Genomic DNA, 17,692 nt, shown 5'->3' with positions numbered 1-17,692 from the left:
TTAAATTATCACAACAATATTTTAATATCGTTATATTATTTGAAAAACAAAAACCATTTACAGTAAAAGTAAAAACCATCTTTTCTAAGGTAGATAAACTGGTGGTCCGATCAAATCATCAATGATCTCAAGTAAATAGATAGGAATAGATAAAAGGGAAAAAACAAAAAAACAAAAAAAGTAATTTGCTTTATCTACATATCTCTTATTTATTAAATAAGTTCAAATAAATTGGAAATTTGTTTACATTAAAATAACTCGAGTAAAATTAGAAATTGAGTTATTCTACCCTCACATCGGTGTGCAGAACATACCATTCACATTACTTAAATAGTAAATTTTGATTTGTAAGATTTAAATTTTAATATTTATCTTCCAAATCAAATTATATCAAATAAATATTTTATTAGATGTTCTCTACACACCGATTTGATATTATAATTTTTCCTCAAAATTATATCATTATTGAAACATGAAAAAAAAAAATTCTTAACAACTATTTTAAAGCTCTGTGAAATTGAGGGTAGCTAGGTAAAATTGATAGTATTTTTAAAATTGTAAAGTAATTGTAAAAAAATTGTAAATATATCATTACTCTTACAACATTATCTCAAGTTGTTGGTTTAGTAGTCCTTTATTTTTTAACAATGATAAATTTAAGGATTACTAATACCCCTATGGGTCCAAAAAGATGAAGGTAATAGGAATTTTGTTTTTGAAGTCTATAATAATGCACGTAGTTGTTGAAAGCAAGAAAAACATAATTTTTTAAGTAATGGTATTCACACAACATATTTCACGATATATTTCATAACAGATGATGTAAAATAAAAATATTTTTATAAAATAATGTTATTTTTATAAAATATTTTACAAAATACCCCTCCTTTTAAAATATTATTTTGTAAAATATTGTAAAAAGTAACGTATTAATTATTTTTCATCCGGTATATAAGTTTTGCGGTTTGTAAAAAGGCACATCGATTTTCCCAACTCAACATTTATGGTTGGGATTTTAAATTTTTTTTTTTTAGTTAGGAAATTTTGTAATTTTTTAATTAAACATTTTTTTAAAAAGAAATTACTTAAACCGAGTTTTTTATAATTTTTATGTTCAACGTATTAACTAAAAAAATGTTGTTTTTCTATTTTCTGACACGTCATATTTGTCACATGACTTGATAGATTAACCCAAAGAAAGATGTCGATTAACAAGAAGTTGCAGGAAACAGAGAAAGGGGATGGGAATAATAGTAATAAAACTTTCCACTACGACAGAGAGAACACAAAAACAAGTGAAAGAGAATCGACTTTGTTCACTAACTCAAATTAGCAAGCGGTCTTCCTAGGTTAAACATAAGCAAAAAGACAAATAAGTAGAATACAACCTCAGTGGCACAGGCCAGCAGCCAGTCGAGGTCTCTTCAGACCAACTAATGAAACATTGAAATTATTAGGCCGTGGAATGCCTGTGATTGGCCTTTTTTCACACTCATTACAAGACCCTGAAAAACCAGGAGGTCACTGAGAGATTAGTAACTGTTTTGCCATAACTGTTGAGACTGCTTAGATGGTTGACCTTGGGAGCCACCAAGGGCTGCATCCCTAGGGTTTTGCTGCTGATGTTCCATTGATAACCCAGTTTGAGAATGATAGAAATTTGGGTACCCAAGAGCACCAAAATGCTGTGATGGCTGCTGTGCTTGCCGATATCCACTAGGCTGCTGATTCTGCCCTTGGAAGCTGTAATATGTGCTTGGAAGCGCAGAAACTGTTCGGGAACCAGGCCCGTGAACCCACATGGCTGAATTGTCACTCTGCTGAACGCACAAGGGTAAATGGGCGAATTGAGATTCAGAAGAAGATGCATACAGAAACTGAAAACCGTTTTAAGACAACTGGTGGCTTTTCATGCAGCATGCAAATTATCCTTCTAGATCGATTACCGTGCCTTTTAAAACATATTTCCAAGCTATTTTTCTATTTAGCAATCATTTTAACGAAAACATCATTTTCAGATGTGACATCCAGAGTGTTCCATAAAAGAACCAAAGGTAAGCATTTCATGTCATGGTTTTTCCAGAGCCCAGTAAAGAAATTACCTGCTGAAGTGAGATCAAATGATTACTATCCTTGTACTGAGAACTAACATCATCATAGCCACCAGTTGTGCCTGTAGGTACAGCAGGTGGATTCAGAGGAAAGTTTCCCCCAGGAATGCTGGTTGAACTCCCGAATGCATATCCAGAGGCAATAGCAGCAGACTGAGGCAAACTGCTGACAGAAACACTGTTTTTATATTGTGGTAGCACTGTGGCCAGAGACTGATGGTAAGTGTTGTTACCAGCAAATGCTTGCTGGAAGGCTGAGGGCATATACGTGTAGTTCTGAGGCATGAATGGATAGCCTATCATGTTGGCAAAATGTCCTAAAGGAAGATTAGGTTGGGAATAAGGGTGCACGGCAAGGTGTTGTGGAAGAGCAGGTCCTGTGGCAACGCTGGCACCAGGCAGTGTCTGTGGATTAGGCAGAGGTGTAGATATATTACCGGCTCCCAAACTCTGCACAGAATGAAGATAATGATCAGAAGAAAATTGCACACCTAACACTTCCTGAGGTTATTGAACTACATTGCTTTCCTAACGCAAATTACATTACTTGTTTATGGGTAGTATTTATGGATAATACAACATTGTTGAACAAACATTAGCTTCTTGAAACATGTCAAATCAGCTAGTAATGATAACAGAAACAATTACGTGCCCTGATATTTCTTCTATTGATTAACTAATGCAGGTGTGTGTGCGCAGCAGTGATGCCAGGCCTAACACAAGAAAGCTTATGACCAGTATTATCCTATAACACCCCATCCAACATTAGGAATATGAATAACGCACAAAGTCTGTAGGTAGTCATGGATGCTAAGTCCTACATTGGCTACTAAGAGTCAAATTGGGCTTTATAAGTGATCTTGAGGAAGGCTTCAAATTGACTAATCTTTTTGGGGTTATAACGCATGCGGCTAGCACTTTCCTAGGTCGTTACATATGGTACCAGAACCATCTAGCAATGCCAACCATATGATACTAGAGCATTACATGGCATGGCTCTAATGAGGACATCAAGAATTTAAGAAGGGGAGTTTGTAAACCCTAGTCCTACATTGGGAATATGAATAACACACGTGGAGCAAGCTATAATGGCATTCATAGGTGCTAAGTCCCACATTGGCTACTTGCTAGGTAAAACTAAACTTTTACAAGTGATTCTAAGGAAAATTCAAATTGACTATTCTTTTTCAGGCTATAGAGCAGGTTGTTAGCGCTTTCTTGGGTCATTACATATCCCTCATCAACTAAACTGCACTCCACATAGAAATTGTGACGACATGCACTGCAGATTTGCCTTGTCAATACAGTGACACATCTTTATCCAACTTCAGCATCAAACGATGAATCTCAGCTTGGGAAAAGAAAGGTTAAATACGTTATACCTATTCTTCAAGCCTTATCAAAGTGGAGAACATCATGGATGGTCAAGATAAAAGTTGCACAATAAAGGACTTTATACCTGAAAGCCTGAACAAGTATCATTTTCTAGATTCTCATTTTAGATAGATACTTAAATCCTATAGTCTGTTGACTTCAAATTTATACTCCCATAGAACATGGGTGCTCGCTATCATTAAGCAGCCTAACTTTAAAAAATTGAGTACAATAAGCTAGAGCAGAGGCGCACCTCTGGCATGGAAATGGTTGGGCCACTGATAGAAGCCACATTGCTGTATTTTGTGGGCATTGCTAGTGTCACAGGAAAGGGTGAGTATTGAAGATCCTCCCTTGCAGTCTGAGCGGTCGAAGCCAGCAAAGTGCCGGGCAACGAATTTGTATATGCCTGCTGTTGAAGCAATATATAAAGTGAGCTACAACAGTTAAGTTCTTCAATTTCTGTTCATCTAAGATCAGCAGTATATGCACATATAGGACAACAAAGCAGTAACAGAAAGCACATAAGAAGCAGCACAAATGGAAAGACTATGGATGAAACAAATTATTATATTATAATAAGTTCAAAAAGAGAAGGAATAAAAGTGGATTCAACTTCAGTAAAATAATGACAAAAAAAAGCCTTCATTGTGTGCCTCTTTCATTCCTCTAGTACATATTTCTTGTCTAGAATTATCCCAAGTACAACTTAGAAAACAAATAATAATAAATTACTCTAAATACAATAGGCTTCTAACCACTTAACAAGTGTCCTAAATCCTTTTGGACATAAACCCAGACTTCCTAAATCTTCATGTGTCACAATCATTTGCTGTCAAATACTGTATAAGATGTGTCTAGTAAGCCTTATTTAGCTCATCATTTTATCCTCACTTATCAGTCAGGATGAAGTCATAAACAACCATTTTAAACAAGTGCACGCAAAGATAAATCTGATATAAACCATGACTTAAAATGAAAATTTTGTTAGGAATTCTCAATTATCTGCCACAAAATCCCTCTCTATATATGTACATGTTTTTTGACGGGCAACCACACACAAGATGTAATGACCTAAGGAAAGCCTAAGACACATCTGGACCTATACTCCAAAAAGACTGGTAAATGTTACTATTAGTGCCCCATGAAACCATTATAAACAGCTAAATATTTTCCCTTCCAAGTGATGGGAGATCCCAGTCACCACCTCGTATACTCATCTGGAATATTACACATGACCACATTATTAAAGAGAAGGTATTCATGTTAATTTTCACAAAGCTTTGTCATTGACCTATTTGCCAAGCAACTTGCCTAAATATTCATCATCTTGACATGCATATCCATGTGACATTTTGGCAGTTTGGTGCATTATAAGATCTGTTTCCATCTATCTTTCCCCAAAAATCTATAAATTTTGGTAAATAGTAAATCTCACATGTTGTTTCCTCGATGATTAATTTGAAAATGTGAAAATTTTATTGGAATTGAAATCTTATAATTTGATCAACAAAAAAGGACCTTCAGAATAGATGTTTTTATCTAGACACCACATGATCTCCAATTACTTCAATATCAACTCAAGTGATTCAAAGCAACAAGTTGTACTCAACCAAACATAAGATTATATGAAACCATCATTCCAAAAACTAGTAATATTGCATATTGAGGACACAACTAAGCCGTTTATCTTGTTACCATTACACTCGAGAAAGAAGCAAGATTCTGCATCTGTGAGCTAGTCTGTGGGTGAGTAAATGCAGCATTGAATTGTTGGGGGCTTTCATATGTAAAATCAGGTGCAGATGAAGGGAACGTATATTGATTCCCCTGAGCAACTTCAGGGGTCTGCTGTTTCAACACCTCTGGCTGTGAAACAGAAGGAGAATCATAATTTGAACTGTTCCCACCATTTCTATTAACTAAATTTCCATCTGAAGTGGTTCCAATATGCTCATCCCCAAAATACTCAGGTTGCCTGCAAGAAGCTTTTGTTAATAAAAATATAAACAACTGATTAAAATAGTTGATACCACAACAAGGAGGGCTTACCTAGATTCTGAATGCCCAATTGATGAAACATCTTGTGCAGTAGATGTCTCCTCCAAGTCACTTTTCAAAGGCCTAGTTGCAAATGACCCAGAACCAGAAAAGGCGGCACTGTTGCCAGATCCAAAACTCCCAAAGCTCAGGTTTAAGCAGTCTGACGTATGGAGTTGGAGGTGATTTGGAATTATTACAGGAGGGTTATCCTCTTCAGGTAGTGCTATCTGATCATCCTTCTGTAAATTTAGGTGCTGCATGTCTGCAGCCACTGATGAAATATCATCTTCAGCTGATATTGAAAACATAGAACAGAAAATTGTAAGACATTAATTTCTTCAAAAAGCAAGCATTCAGGAATTTCTAATAAAGACTATTCTTGTTCACTTCAAGGTCACAACAAGAAAAAAAGGGAAAAAAAAAAATTAGCCTTCCAATCACTAATCCAGTAGAATTATGTTCGGATTAAGTTTACGAATAACAAACTTCCTCGATTACTCCAACAGAAGTTCTAATGCTTCTGGTATGCAGATACTGTAGTTCATATTCATGCATGTGGATCTCCAGAAAAATTAGACTTCTTTTTTCAGAATAATCATCAAAACAACATGGCCATTTCAAATACTAAAAAACAAATCTACAAGGAAAATATGCATATCAATGAAAAATGTAAGGAAAGAAGAAATACAGGCCAGAGCAACGTTGATATCATTGTTGTCACCTTCATTATGCTCCAAAGCATGCTTGTGAGGCTGGTAGGAACTCATGTCGTTATATGACGTATTATCAAAGACAGATGCACTTCCAGAATTCTCCTCATGCAAACTTCTACTGGACACAGAAGCAGGTCCAACATGGCTTGCATTTAGCACCTCCACAGTCAAATCCTCTGCTACCTGGACCTCATCTAACTGGGACTTTGTATGGTGACTACCCCTACCCAAGGGTAAATTCGATGGATCTGCATATGGCTCAGAGTATGAAGGTTCCCCTACAACAGAGGACACAGTAGTAGCTGGTGGCTGCTCAATTGCAGGCCATTCATCAGCAGGAGGAAGGTGCTGGTTTGTGGCAAGTCCTGACTCAGCATTTATGTCCGAAACCTTGGAAGCATGATCTTGCAATGAATGTGAATCATGAAGTATTGCCCCAGAAGAAGTTGCCAAAATATTGTTTTGAATATGGGGATTGGACACATTAGACGCCTTGCCGTGTGGCCTACCCATCTTTACAATGTCTGCCATTGACACATGACCTGGCACCCCCAACCAGGGAGACTGAAATCCAGAAGGCTGAGCTGATAAAGATATGCCATCACTTGTGTCCACTGTCGACATCTTATTTTCCATGGCTACAGAATCACTGCAAAAAAAAATCTTAATACCTAAGCTAACTGTTGCAAATAGATATTATTTCCTAATAAAATCAACCCTCACAGGGGACAAGTCCAGAGTTAATTCAAGTTCTCCAAAATGCAGGAAACTTAAATGTGTAAACAAAATCTTTCTTTTACAGGTTATCAAACATTTTGACTTGCTGCCTAAAGAAACGAGATCTGCAAGACAATGTCAACAAATTCAAGCTTCCAGGATATGGAAAAAATGTCTTAAAATATATTCCTGCTATATGCAACAAGCATACCTTCAATAAATCCTACAAACCAGTTCATAGGGTCAATGTTCAATAGGCATGCCTCCTTAGAAGTAACAAGCAAATTTAGAAAGCAAAAGCAAATCTTCTTTTCTTATAAATTAATTTCACTAAATACTTTAAGGCTCCAAAAGCATGCCAACTATAAAAGTCAATAACTGATTAAGGAAAAAGATGTAAAAGGTATGCATGCATGGAGGCTGATTAAGCATGCTAACTATAAAATTCAAGAACTGATTACAAAATAATTACGAAAACAAGGGAAAAAAGTACTCATCCATGGAGGCTGATTTTAATGTTGTCAAATTCCCTTGCAAAAGTTTGTTGCAACTTTGGCTGGGTTACTTTGAGGACCCTCTCTAACCTACATACCTATTTCTTCAGCCAGTTGTATTCTGTTGGGTGGAGAAAAGGCAAAGATGATCAAACATGCAGGATTCCATACAAAAGACACAACTTCGAGGGTAAGTCCTTTTTTGAAGTACTCATCCCTCCAGTTGCCTCCTCATTTTCCTAGAATTATATTTAGATAAACAAGATGCTTTAAGGGTACCTTCTTTGTAGGGAGGGCTGCCTTAGGCAAGATTCTAATGAAATGTGTCAAAAGCATATTCTAGTGTCGGAGTAGCATTGAGTTGTATGTGCCAGCAAAATGGGGAAAATAGTGATCATTGATCATTTGCTGCTACATTGTGAATTGGCTAGGAGCTTATGGGCATCAATATTTAGCACTTTGGGGCTTGACTGCATCCTCAAAGGATGGAGTTGTAGGCATGTTGAAGAAATCCTTGTGGTGGTCACAGAAATTCAGATGTTTGGAGGATGATCTTTTTATGCTTAGTGTTGTGCATTTGGCAAGAATGCAACATTCAAAGTTTTCAAGACCATGCATTGTCTTAATTATTTTTTTTATTGGTAAGGTAAAAAAATTATTGAAATAGGAATAGGCGAGAGCCCAAGTACACGGTATATACAAATGTGTCGCCCATGCATGGTGATCCCACTATAAAAGGAATTCATGAAAGGACATGCTATTAAAATCAATTACAATTGACAAATGGATGAAGTATTAAAAAAGAAAGTTCTAAGCTCTCTTATTGACCACTCACGATCTTCAAAACTTCTTTCATTTATCTCCCTCCAAAGACACCACAATAAGCATAACGGGACCATCTCCCGCATTGCCGCAATCTATGAATTACCTTAAGGGCCTCTCCAAGAAGCTAGGAGATCAATCAGGCGTCTCGGCATCTCCCAAGCAAGTCCCACTCTAGCAAAGAAGTCACTCCATGGGTCATAGCAATCTCACAATGAAGTCGTAGATGCTCAATGAACTGCCCACTCTTTTTGCACATGCAACATCAATCCATTCAGCCATTCCTTAGGCTGTCTAATGTGAAAGTATTCCCCAAGGCAGCAATCCATACAAAATAGGTTGCCTTTAGGGGAGTCTTCATCTTCCAAATGCTCTTCCATGGGAATGGACTTGTGTTATGCATGCTAAGGTTCTTGTAAAAGGAACATACGGTGAATTTCCCTACCTCAAAGGGATGCCAAGAAATCTTATCTTGATTAACACGTCACTAGTGGAGTAAACAATTTTAGAACTCTGAAAAGGCATCAAATTCCCAATCTTGAGCACACCTCTAAAGAAGGTGACATTCCAATGGGGAATGCCATTGGATATGTCTAAAAGATCCGCAATCAAGGCTTCCTACATCCATGCTATGCCAAATATTTATGGATAAGCATCCTTGAGGGCCCTATCGCCACACCATATGTCATGCAAAATTTTAATTTTGGTCCCATCACCCACCACAAAGCGGACCTCCCCATGCCCCAACATACTTTGATTCTATGAAAGTCCTCCACAAAGCCCCCCTTCTTGTAGGTATCTCCATAACAACTTACCCAATAAGGCCCTATTAAAAATCTGTAAATTCTGGATTACCATCCACCTTCTAAAATTGAGGAGCATAACATGGCCCACTTTAGAAAGTGGAATTTGAATTCATCATCCATCCCCCCATAAGAAATCTTGTTTGAAGTTTTTCCATGCAATGGGACACCTTAGTGGGAAGCGGAATAAAGACAAGAAGTAGGTTGGCAAGTTGGAGAGAGTACTTTTAACAAGTGTGACCCTACCAACTTTGGATAAGTACATGCTCTTCCAACTAGCCAATTTATTACCCCAAATAGATTTCAATTTCAAAGGAGCACCCAAAGGGAGGTCAAAATATTCCATCCATAATCTCCACTTTAGGAACATTCCCCACTAGAACTACTGATTTAGCTAGATTAACCTTCAATCTGGAAATCGCTTCAAAGCAAAGGAGATCCCTCAAAGCTTGGATATGACATAGCAACCCCACAAAAGATAAGTTTGTCATCAGCAAAAAGAAGATGGGATATGTTGATAGTACCAATAATGGCCGACTCTGCTGAGAATCCAGATAGGAATCCACCCTCCATGACACCTGAAATCACTTTGCTAAAAGCTTCCATTGCAAAAAGAAATATTTATGGGGCTACGGGATCACCTTGTCGCAAGCATTGGGAGCTTTTAAAAAAGCCATTGGCGCGCCATTCACCAAGATAAGGAAACAAGTGGTAGAGATGCAATGGTTTTATTTTTGGATAAGTAGGTTGAGATACAATGTTTAATCCACGCACACCATTTCACACCAAAACCACATCTCTCGAGCATGTGATCCAAGAATCTCCAATTAACTTGATTGTAAGCTTTTCCCATGTCTAACTTGCATAGAAGCCTCAGCTCTCTCGCCTTAAGATTACTGTCCAAACATTCATTAGCAATAAGCACAGAGTCAAGAATATGCATGCCTCTTACAAAGGCATTTTGGGGTTTTGATATAATCTTCTCCACCACCAAGCTCAATTTATTCACCAAGAACTTTGAAAGGATTTTGTACATCCCACTCACCAAGTTAATGGGACGAGTTTATAACCTCTACCACACCCGATTTTGTTGGAATGACAGAAATGTTGGTTGCATTGAGGCCTTTTCCAAACCTTCCATTTCATCTTTGATCACTTCCCAATTTTCCTTGAAAGGAAGCCATAGAAAAACCATATGGAATTGGAGCCACCATACTTCTTGTGAGTCAACAGAGTCAAAAGCAAGTCCTTCTAGAATTGGTCTCCAAGAAAATTGTTCTGAAAGCAACAATAAATTTCCAACTTTGTCTCTTGTAAACATAGCATGTCAAGTGTCAACTTTCAAATCGCAAAGTTGGTTTCGAATTTTGAGGCATTTCTCCAACTTATTCAGCCCCCTTAACATTCCATTAGACACTTTTGAGCTCCATAAACCACCTTTGTCGCCCGACCCTATGTTCTTTCCCAACTAGCACTCTCTACTTTTGCATCATAGTTTACCAACCAGGTAAGCCGCTCTCTCTCCCCTTTGCTAAGGTACATTCGGGAACTGAGCATGAAGGGGGCTGTCCAACTTCAATTGCCGTAAGTAGAGCAATGAATTGGTCTTCAAAACCCTCACATGAGAGCCCTATGCACCATTGGACCTCCCTAGCCTTGTTTAATACCCACTTTGATGCATGCCTATCACCATAATCCCAAGTTGTTGCATCACAAACCACTTGACCTCCAACCACCTTCAATGCCACAGCCGACACCAAAATTGGCTCCTTTACCACGAAGCCAAGAGATCAATCAACCTTCTCGGCATCCCCCAAGCTAAGCCCACCCTAGCAAAGAATTCATTCCTCAAGGTCATGGCAAACGGCGCCACGTCTTTTCTGGCCTGACTCACCAACGGTCATCTCCTTTTTTCTACATTTCCAATCTTGCCCCCTGCTTGTGCTTCATTACCCTTTTATCTCTTGAGCCAACGCCTCCTTCCCTCGATTATGATCTCCTCTAATGGAAACTGCTAGACTTGGAGACAAGAGTGCCTCTAATTTTGTCTTTGCAAATAAATTATTAGAGCCCAACAACATTTGTTTGCAATTTTCGAATTCTTTTGAGCCAAGTTCTCCGCCATTTGTTATGCTGAAGCAAGCCTTACGTAGTTCCAAAGCTGGTCGATTTCGTCCCCTTCCCCCTCCGCTTCTTCAAGAATAACTCTCCCACTAACCTCATATTCCACTAAATAATAGGTATTTTCCATAAGAATTCGAACTCTTCTAGGCAAGGAAAGTACTGCTACTGGCACAGAATGTTGCATAAAAATCCTTCCTTTCCATCAGGAGATGCACTCTTCCAAAGTATTCTCCAGCCACTTCACAATTGAAGCTCCCATAACCATTTCTTTCATCACCCTTTCTATTTCTCTCTACTATACGTATTGAACTAGCTCCTACCACCGTAATCTCAAAGATCGTGGAATCAAATGTCATACGTTGATATTAAGAAATAATCCCATAGAACCTTGAAAGCACGCCACCTTCAAATGTCTTGATTAAAAGCCATAAATTTCAAGAATCTCTACACTTGGATTACTTCTCAAACAGATCCCGATTCTCCATGCTAGTAGAATTTAAGGGACTTTTATTCTTGCTGGTTGGGTATATCATTTTGTATACTTCCCGTGTACTTGGCTTGTGCCTCTCTATGCTTTTTATTGCATTAAGTAAAAAACAAAAAAAAAAAGTTTCCATTGCAAAAGATTCGAGTGCAAGTGGTTATCACAAGCAATGACAAAGTATTGATTCTTTTGCAAGGCCCTCCATCAATGTCGATGATTGAAAAATATTTAGCTTCATTGGATTTTAGGAGCATTCATGACATGTAGAACAAGGCATTCCTCATTCTATATTGGACATTTTCCCCGACCATTATAGAAAGTTGTGGCCTTGATCAAGCAAGGGGACTGGTTAAAATTAAGAACATGTGGTTGAAGACGAAGTTTGTACATAGATTTAATGGAGTAGCTATAGCTTCAAGGATGAGAAGCTGAAAGCAATAAATCTTGACCTTATCAAGTAGAATAAAGAGTCTATTAAGGAGTTGAGTTAGGAAAATAAAAATAAAAAGCTCTCAAGGAATATTTAGTTTTGGATTTAAGGGGTGGGAAGCAGGGCTTATCTTTGGATGAGCACATAATGAAACAAAGTGAGAATTTCAACAAGAGGCTTCCATAAGGTTACTTCACGAAAATAGATTTGAAGGGGATTCTACATTGTAAAGATTAAATATGGTGCAGAATTGAGTCAAAGGTGTTCTATATTAACAAGAGACTTCTACAAGGTGACCTCATGAAAACAAATGTGGAGGAGAGATTTTTAAAAGTAGACACAATAACCACATATTGTTTCAACATAATCTATAACATGTGTAGATACCTTCAAGACTCCAATTCCATGATGTGTGTGGGAGTATTTGAAGATTTTGAACCTCACCTGGGCAAGGCCATTCAGACACAGTGACCCACCCTTGGGGAGTAAACCAAAATACACAATCCCATCTATCAAATTCGTGTATTTAGGTAATATAAGGTTTTTATCAGTAGTATAGCATTAGATAATCTAGGATGTCTAATTCTACAACTCATCTCAAGTATGCCCTTTGACCACTAAGAGGTACTCTAACAAGTACTAAGACTGTGGGAGATAGAGAAACAATTGTAGTAGGTTACCTGCCATAATGACACCCTTCGTAGCACTACATAGGATGGGTGTGAATAGAATGGTATGAACTCTCTACACGAATAAAAAAATTTGGAGCAAAATATGATTGGCAAGGTTTACAAGAAGGCATAGGGGTTCAGTTTCCCTTGGAGGTCAGATTAGAAGGGTTCTTTTTTTTTTTTTTTGTTTCAATAAGTAGTGTAAGTTTTATTGAAGACCCAAGGAGGTGCAACCCAAGCACTCAGGAAGTATATAAAAGGATACACCCAAAATAGTATCAAAAAAAAAAATAGTATCAAAATAGCATCTTCCCATCTTTGAACAGCTATATATGATAAATAAGATAAAACCTCGACAGTAAATGATATTTAGAAGCAAAATATGAAAAAAGCCGACTGAGTTGTATGTACAAAAGATGTGGGGAGATTGTAGGTCATCTTTGCAGCCTTTTAGATCTAAGATCTTCTCTAGCTTTCTTCCTTTTGTTGGTAAAATTCTCTTGTACCCATTCCACGCATTAGGAGGAAGCCCTTTTCATTTCTTCTCTAATGAAAACTATATTATTTATCAAGAAACGATTATGATCATTACAACCCATAATATTTTGCTGCAATGCTAATTCTCAATTGTCAAAAGCAAAAGAGAAATCAAATTAGAGGTATAACCAGGCGAACCTGTACAATGGAGGTCGCCGACTCATGTTATTTCCTGCCATACTGGATGCAGAAGGTGAAGAACCTGCATAAGCATGTGTTCCATTTTCCTTCTTGTAGGCAGGTTTACCATGTAAACTACCAGACTCTGACCAAAAAAAAAATTAAGTGAGAATCTTTGACACAGTTTCACAGCTATTTCCAACAAAATAAGTGATGGGATTTGCTTTGTGGCATCCACATACCAGTAGAGCCATACTGGTTTGAACCACCACGTCCAACATGACGGTCTGTGCCACCCCTACCACCACGATTGGAAGCACTATTAGCACCACGAGATCTGGAATCTGTTGGGTCCTTAGTCTGAAGCAATGAAAGTAAGATTGGTAAACAAGAAGAACAAGAACCATGCAAACCACCATGGTGAAAACTAAAGGAAGGATTAAAAGTTCCTTGATCAGCCAAAGCAAGCTCCCAATAGGTGTGAAAAGCTAAGCACATTGAGCATGCCTTAAATAAAAACATTAACAGCTGAATGACACTAGTACAACATTACGGTGCAGAAAGACATTAGTATCGAATTTGAAGCAAAGCAAGAGGGTGTTCCAGATTTCAAGAAGTAAGATCCCATGCACCCACCTCTTTTTTCTTTCCTCGTTTGCTTTTCACCTCGTGAAAGGGATCTACACAGCAATTAACTTAACATGAGAAACGGGTATGATTATCAACAACAATGCATTAACCTCAACCTCCCCAATCTCACTGTAATGCTATAAGATATCAAACCTCCCAAATCCCACTGTAATGATATAAGATATCAAAATCCCAATATCACATTGAGATGAAGCCTAATGGGAAAGGGAGCAAACATATGGAATCAAAAAGCAAACTGGGGGTGGTAGTCCTCCTATATATATATATATATATATATATATATTTTGATAAGTTGTAGTCCTCCTTATATAAAAAGAATATCCAGAGAAAAACTAGGTAACAATCAGACATGCATGTTATTAAAGCGGAAAAAGATCCAAACCATGGCTGAACAACGCAAGTTTTCAAGAAAAGGGCAAATTTAAGGGAAGCATTAGTAAACTAAAGATAAAAAAAAAAAAAAAAACCATTAGTTTTCTTACAAGAAAGAAAAAACCATTAGTTAAAAACGCACGAGAAGAATAGAGATTTATCTTGAATGGTAGATTAAATTCCATCCCTTCGGAGGGAGTGAGGGTGAGAGGGTATTTTTTTCTGAACAAGAAATTATTGAGTCGTGCTGATACAACGGTTTGGCTCCGTCAATGAAAAACTTCTCCTTATCCAGAGAGCAGAACCCCATAAAACAAAAAGCTCAAAGTCTCTTTTTCCCAGTAACAAACAAAAGAAAAGGAAGAATACCACCCCGTTGAAAACCTAAAAACAATATATCTATATATAATAAAAATTAGAAAAAAGAACTGCAAAGGAAGAAGGTAGATATTGAAAAGATAGGACCTTGGGAGAGGAGGCGATTAATGGCCTCGTTGGGGTCCATGTTACAGTCTTTAAGAGCAGCATAGATCTCCAGCTCGGTGCAGTTATTCACAATCTCCTTCAAGCTCTGCACCATCTTCCTCGACGCCGCCGGGATTGCCGTTACCCCATTATTTCCCTTCCCACCATTGCCGCCGCCGCCGCCTCCTCCTCCTCCTCTCCCGCTCATTCTCTCTCTCTCTCTCTCTCTCTCTCTCTCTCTCTCTCTCTCTCTCTCTCTGGGACGCTCAGATCTGAAAAAGGTCGATACGGTTCGTACCTCGCTGGGATTACGTTCCGCCGCGCAGGCAAGAAGAAGAAAAAGGTCACTATATGATGATGATCTCCTTCTGGCTTTGCACCGAAAACCCTTTCTCGCTCGCTCTAAACTCTCTGGTCTCAGTGTCTCTCTTTTCTACCCTTACCCCCCGTTTTTTTTTGTTTTAAACCTTTTTTGCAATATTATAACTTTTGATAAGATAGAAACTCAGCCCTCATTTGTTTTCAGATGATATGGGTTAAAATTAAAATTAGGAGTTAAAAAAAATTTTATTAGAATATATTTTTTAAATATTATATTTATTTTGAAATTTAAAAAAATGTTGAATTATTTATTTTATTCTATTTTATGTAAAAATTTAAAAAAAATTATAATAATTAGATGAAATAAATTAAGAAAAATTGTAAAAACAAATTAGGCCGAGAAATCGTGAAAATAATAAATAATTGTTTTTACCCAAAAAGATAGAATACAAAAATAAAATAGAATAAAATTTTAGAAATAAATTAAGATAATGCAATTTTTGAGAAAAAAAAATATATATATTGCAAAAAAAGTGAAAACCAACCTTCTAATTCCAAATAGCTAAGAAGATGGTCTGCCCAATTCCTTGTAATAGAATGAATGTCAGAGACTGATATCTAAGAAATAGAAGCAGCAGCTTAAAAAAAAATGACCTCATCAGGTTGATTTGAGGAAGAGTATCTTCTTATTATGGTTAAGTTAGTTGGTGATTCTTTGAGAAGAAAGACCATTTTACAAAAACATTGACGTTTTGATCTCTTTTTCTATTTCTACTTTAATTTGAATCGAAGTTTGTTAGAGTCAAACTCTAAACCAAGGTCTGAGAAACTCCAAATTTGACTTTAATTTCAGTTTAAAAATTAATTTATGTAATGAAATTAAATAACTCACAATCACTTCACAATCTTGACTAGGCAAAACACATTATCTCCTTATTTTTGGTGTTTTTAACCCTTTTTCTACATTTTTAGGGGTTTTATTGATATTTTATCATCTTTTGTTTTGTATTTTATTGTATTTTATTTCTTTTAAATAATAAGATGTGATTTATAAGATTTATATTTTAAAATTTATCTTTTAAATTAAATTATTATATATAAATATTTTATGAGTGAGATGCTACACCCACCGAGATTCTCTACCTAAAAGGCTAATTTTTTTTTCAACTATTATTTTAAACTCTTTACAAAATCTTTTTTAAAAAAGAAAAGAAAAAGATCATTAAATCATTAAAAAAAATTCATTATCTCTAAGTTTTTTTTTAAATAAAAATAAATAAATAAATAAACCCAATCAGTGACTTTTGTGTGTGACTTTTGGATGTGGGAATATCATTTCCCATATTTTATTATGTAAACGGTTTATTGAGTATTTCTTTATGTATCAATTTAATAATAAAAGTTTTATAATACGAGAGAAACTGTACACGTCGTGTCACCATTAATGCATAGGTGAAAATAATCAAAATAAAGTAATCAAGATTAGGAAGTTGTACGACAAGCCGAATCACTCTTTCGCTAATCTCAGATCGATTCAAAATACGACAAGCCGAACTCGATTTTTTTTATTCATTTTTTGTTTCAATTCAACTCGATAAACTAAACTATCAATTCCATCTCAAATTTAAATTCATTCTACAAACGAGCTAGAGCTCAAACTCAAATTATTTATTTATTTACTTTTTTTAATAAGATTTAATAATTAATAAATTAAATTAAAAAAAACTAAAATTAAATTTATACAACAAATAAAACCTCTTTTAAATTATAAGATTTTATAAATTTATAAATGATTAATATCTAACTAGTTGATATATTTATACATAATAATAACAATATATTATATGCCTACATATATTATTAATACATACACATTATGATAGCATATATCTATTTCATATGTAGTTTTTACATACTAATATATGAAATTATTAAATTTTATCGACTAATTATTGTACAAATTATAAAACATAATTATGAAGTATATTTAATATATAGATATAAGTAATTAGGCTACATATTATATATTTAATTATAAAAATAATATACTTATATTATTAGTTAATATATATATATATGTATATATAGGTGTATATATATATATATATATATTTATCAATATATGAAAGAGTTTTAATCGAGTTTAGCTAATGAGTCGACTTGAGCATAAACGAGTGGGTCTTAACGAATCTTAGCCGAGTCGAGTCGAGTCAAGTTTTTTCAGGTATGTGTCATTTACTAATCGAGCGGGTATCTGTTTTTATGGACGAACTTTTTTTTCACGAGTCGAATTTGATTCAAGTTTAACTGAGTAAGTACCGAAAAAACTATCAAATAGACTAATTCATTTACAACCTAAGAAGTTGGGTACTATAAATACTCAACAAGGTGATCAGAAGACATTTAGAGGGAGACATCAGGCTCTTGGGTTTGTCTTAAA

General features: G+C 36.0%; 1 protein-coding gene across 6 annotated transcripts; it reads right to left on the bottom strand.

Moving 5' to 3' along the window:
* Nucleotides 1–1,296: 1,296 nt before the first annotated feature.
* LOC121266066 (putative uncharacterized protein DDB_G0277255) lies at nt 1,297–15,382 on the bottom strand. 6 transcript variants are annotated; one of them, XM_041169773.1, is made up of 10 exons: nt 14,932–15,382; nt 14,080–14,123; nt 13,686–13,803; nt 13,462–13,588; nt 6,250–6,890; nt 5,538–5,820; nt 5,184–5,463; nt 3,739–3,897; nt 2,103–2,561; nt 1,297–1,820 (listed from the first exon to the last, which is right to left on the bottom strand). In XM_041169773.1, exons 1-10 carry the CDS (start codon nt 15,137–15,139, stop codon nt 1,533–1,535), a joined length of 2,607 nt encoding a protein of 868 aa, XP_041025707.1. In that variant the 5' UTR covers nt 15,140–15,382; the 3' UTR covers nt 1,297–1,532. The 6 variants fall into 6 exon arrangements, with proteins under 6 accessions (XP_041025707.1, XP_041025705.1, XP_041025706.1 ...); XM_041169771.1 differs by having other exon boundaries at nt 3,739–3,894; nt 6,217–6,890; nt 14,932–15,380; XM_041169772.1 differs by having other exon boundaries at nt 1,297–1,817; nt 3,739–3,894; nt 6,217–6,890; nt 14,932–15,380.
* Between the last annotated feature and the right edge of the window lie 2,310 nt (nt 15,383–17,692).

Source organism: Juglans microcarpa x Juglans regia, chromosome 5D (genome assembly GCF_004785595.1).
Source record: "Juglans microcarpa x Juglans regia isolate MS1-56 chromosome 5D, Jm3101_v1.0, whole genome shotgun sequence".
Lineage (NCBI taxonomy): Eukaryota > Viridiplantae > Streptophyta > Magnoliopsida > Fagales > Juglandaceae > Juglans > Juglans microcarpa x Juglans regia.
This window is presented reverse-complemented; position numbering and strand designations above follow the sequence as displayed.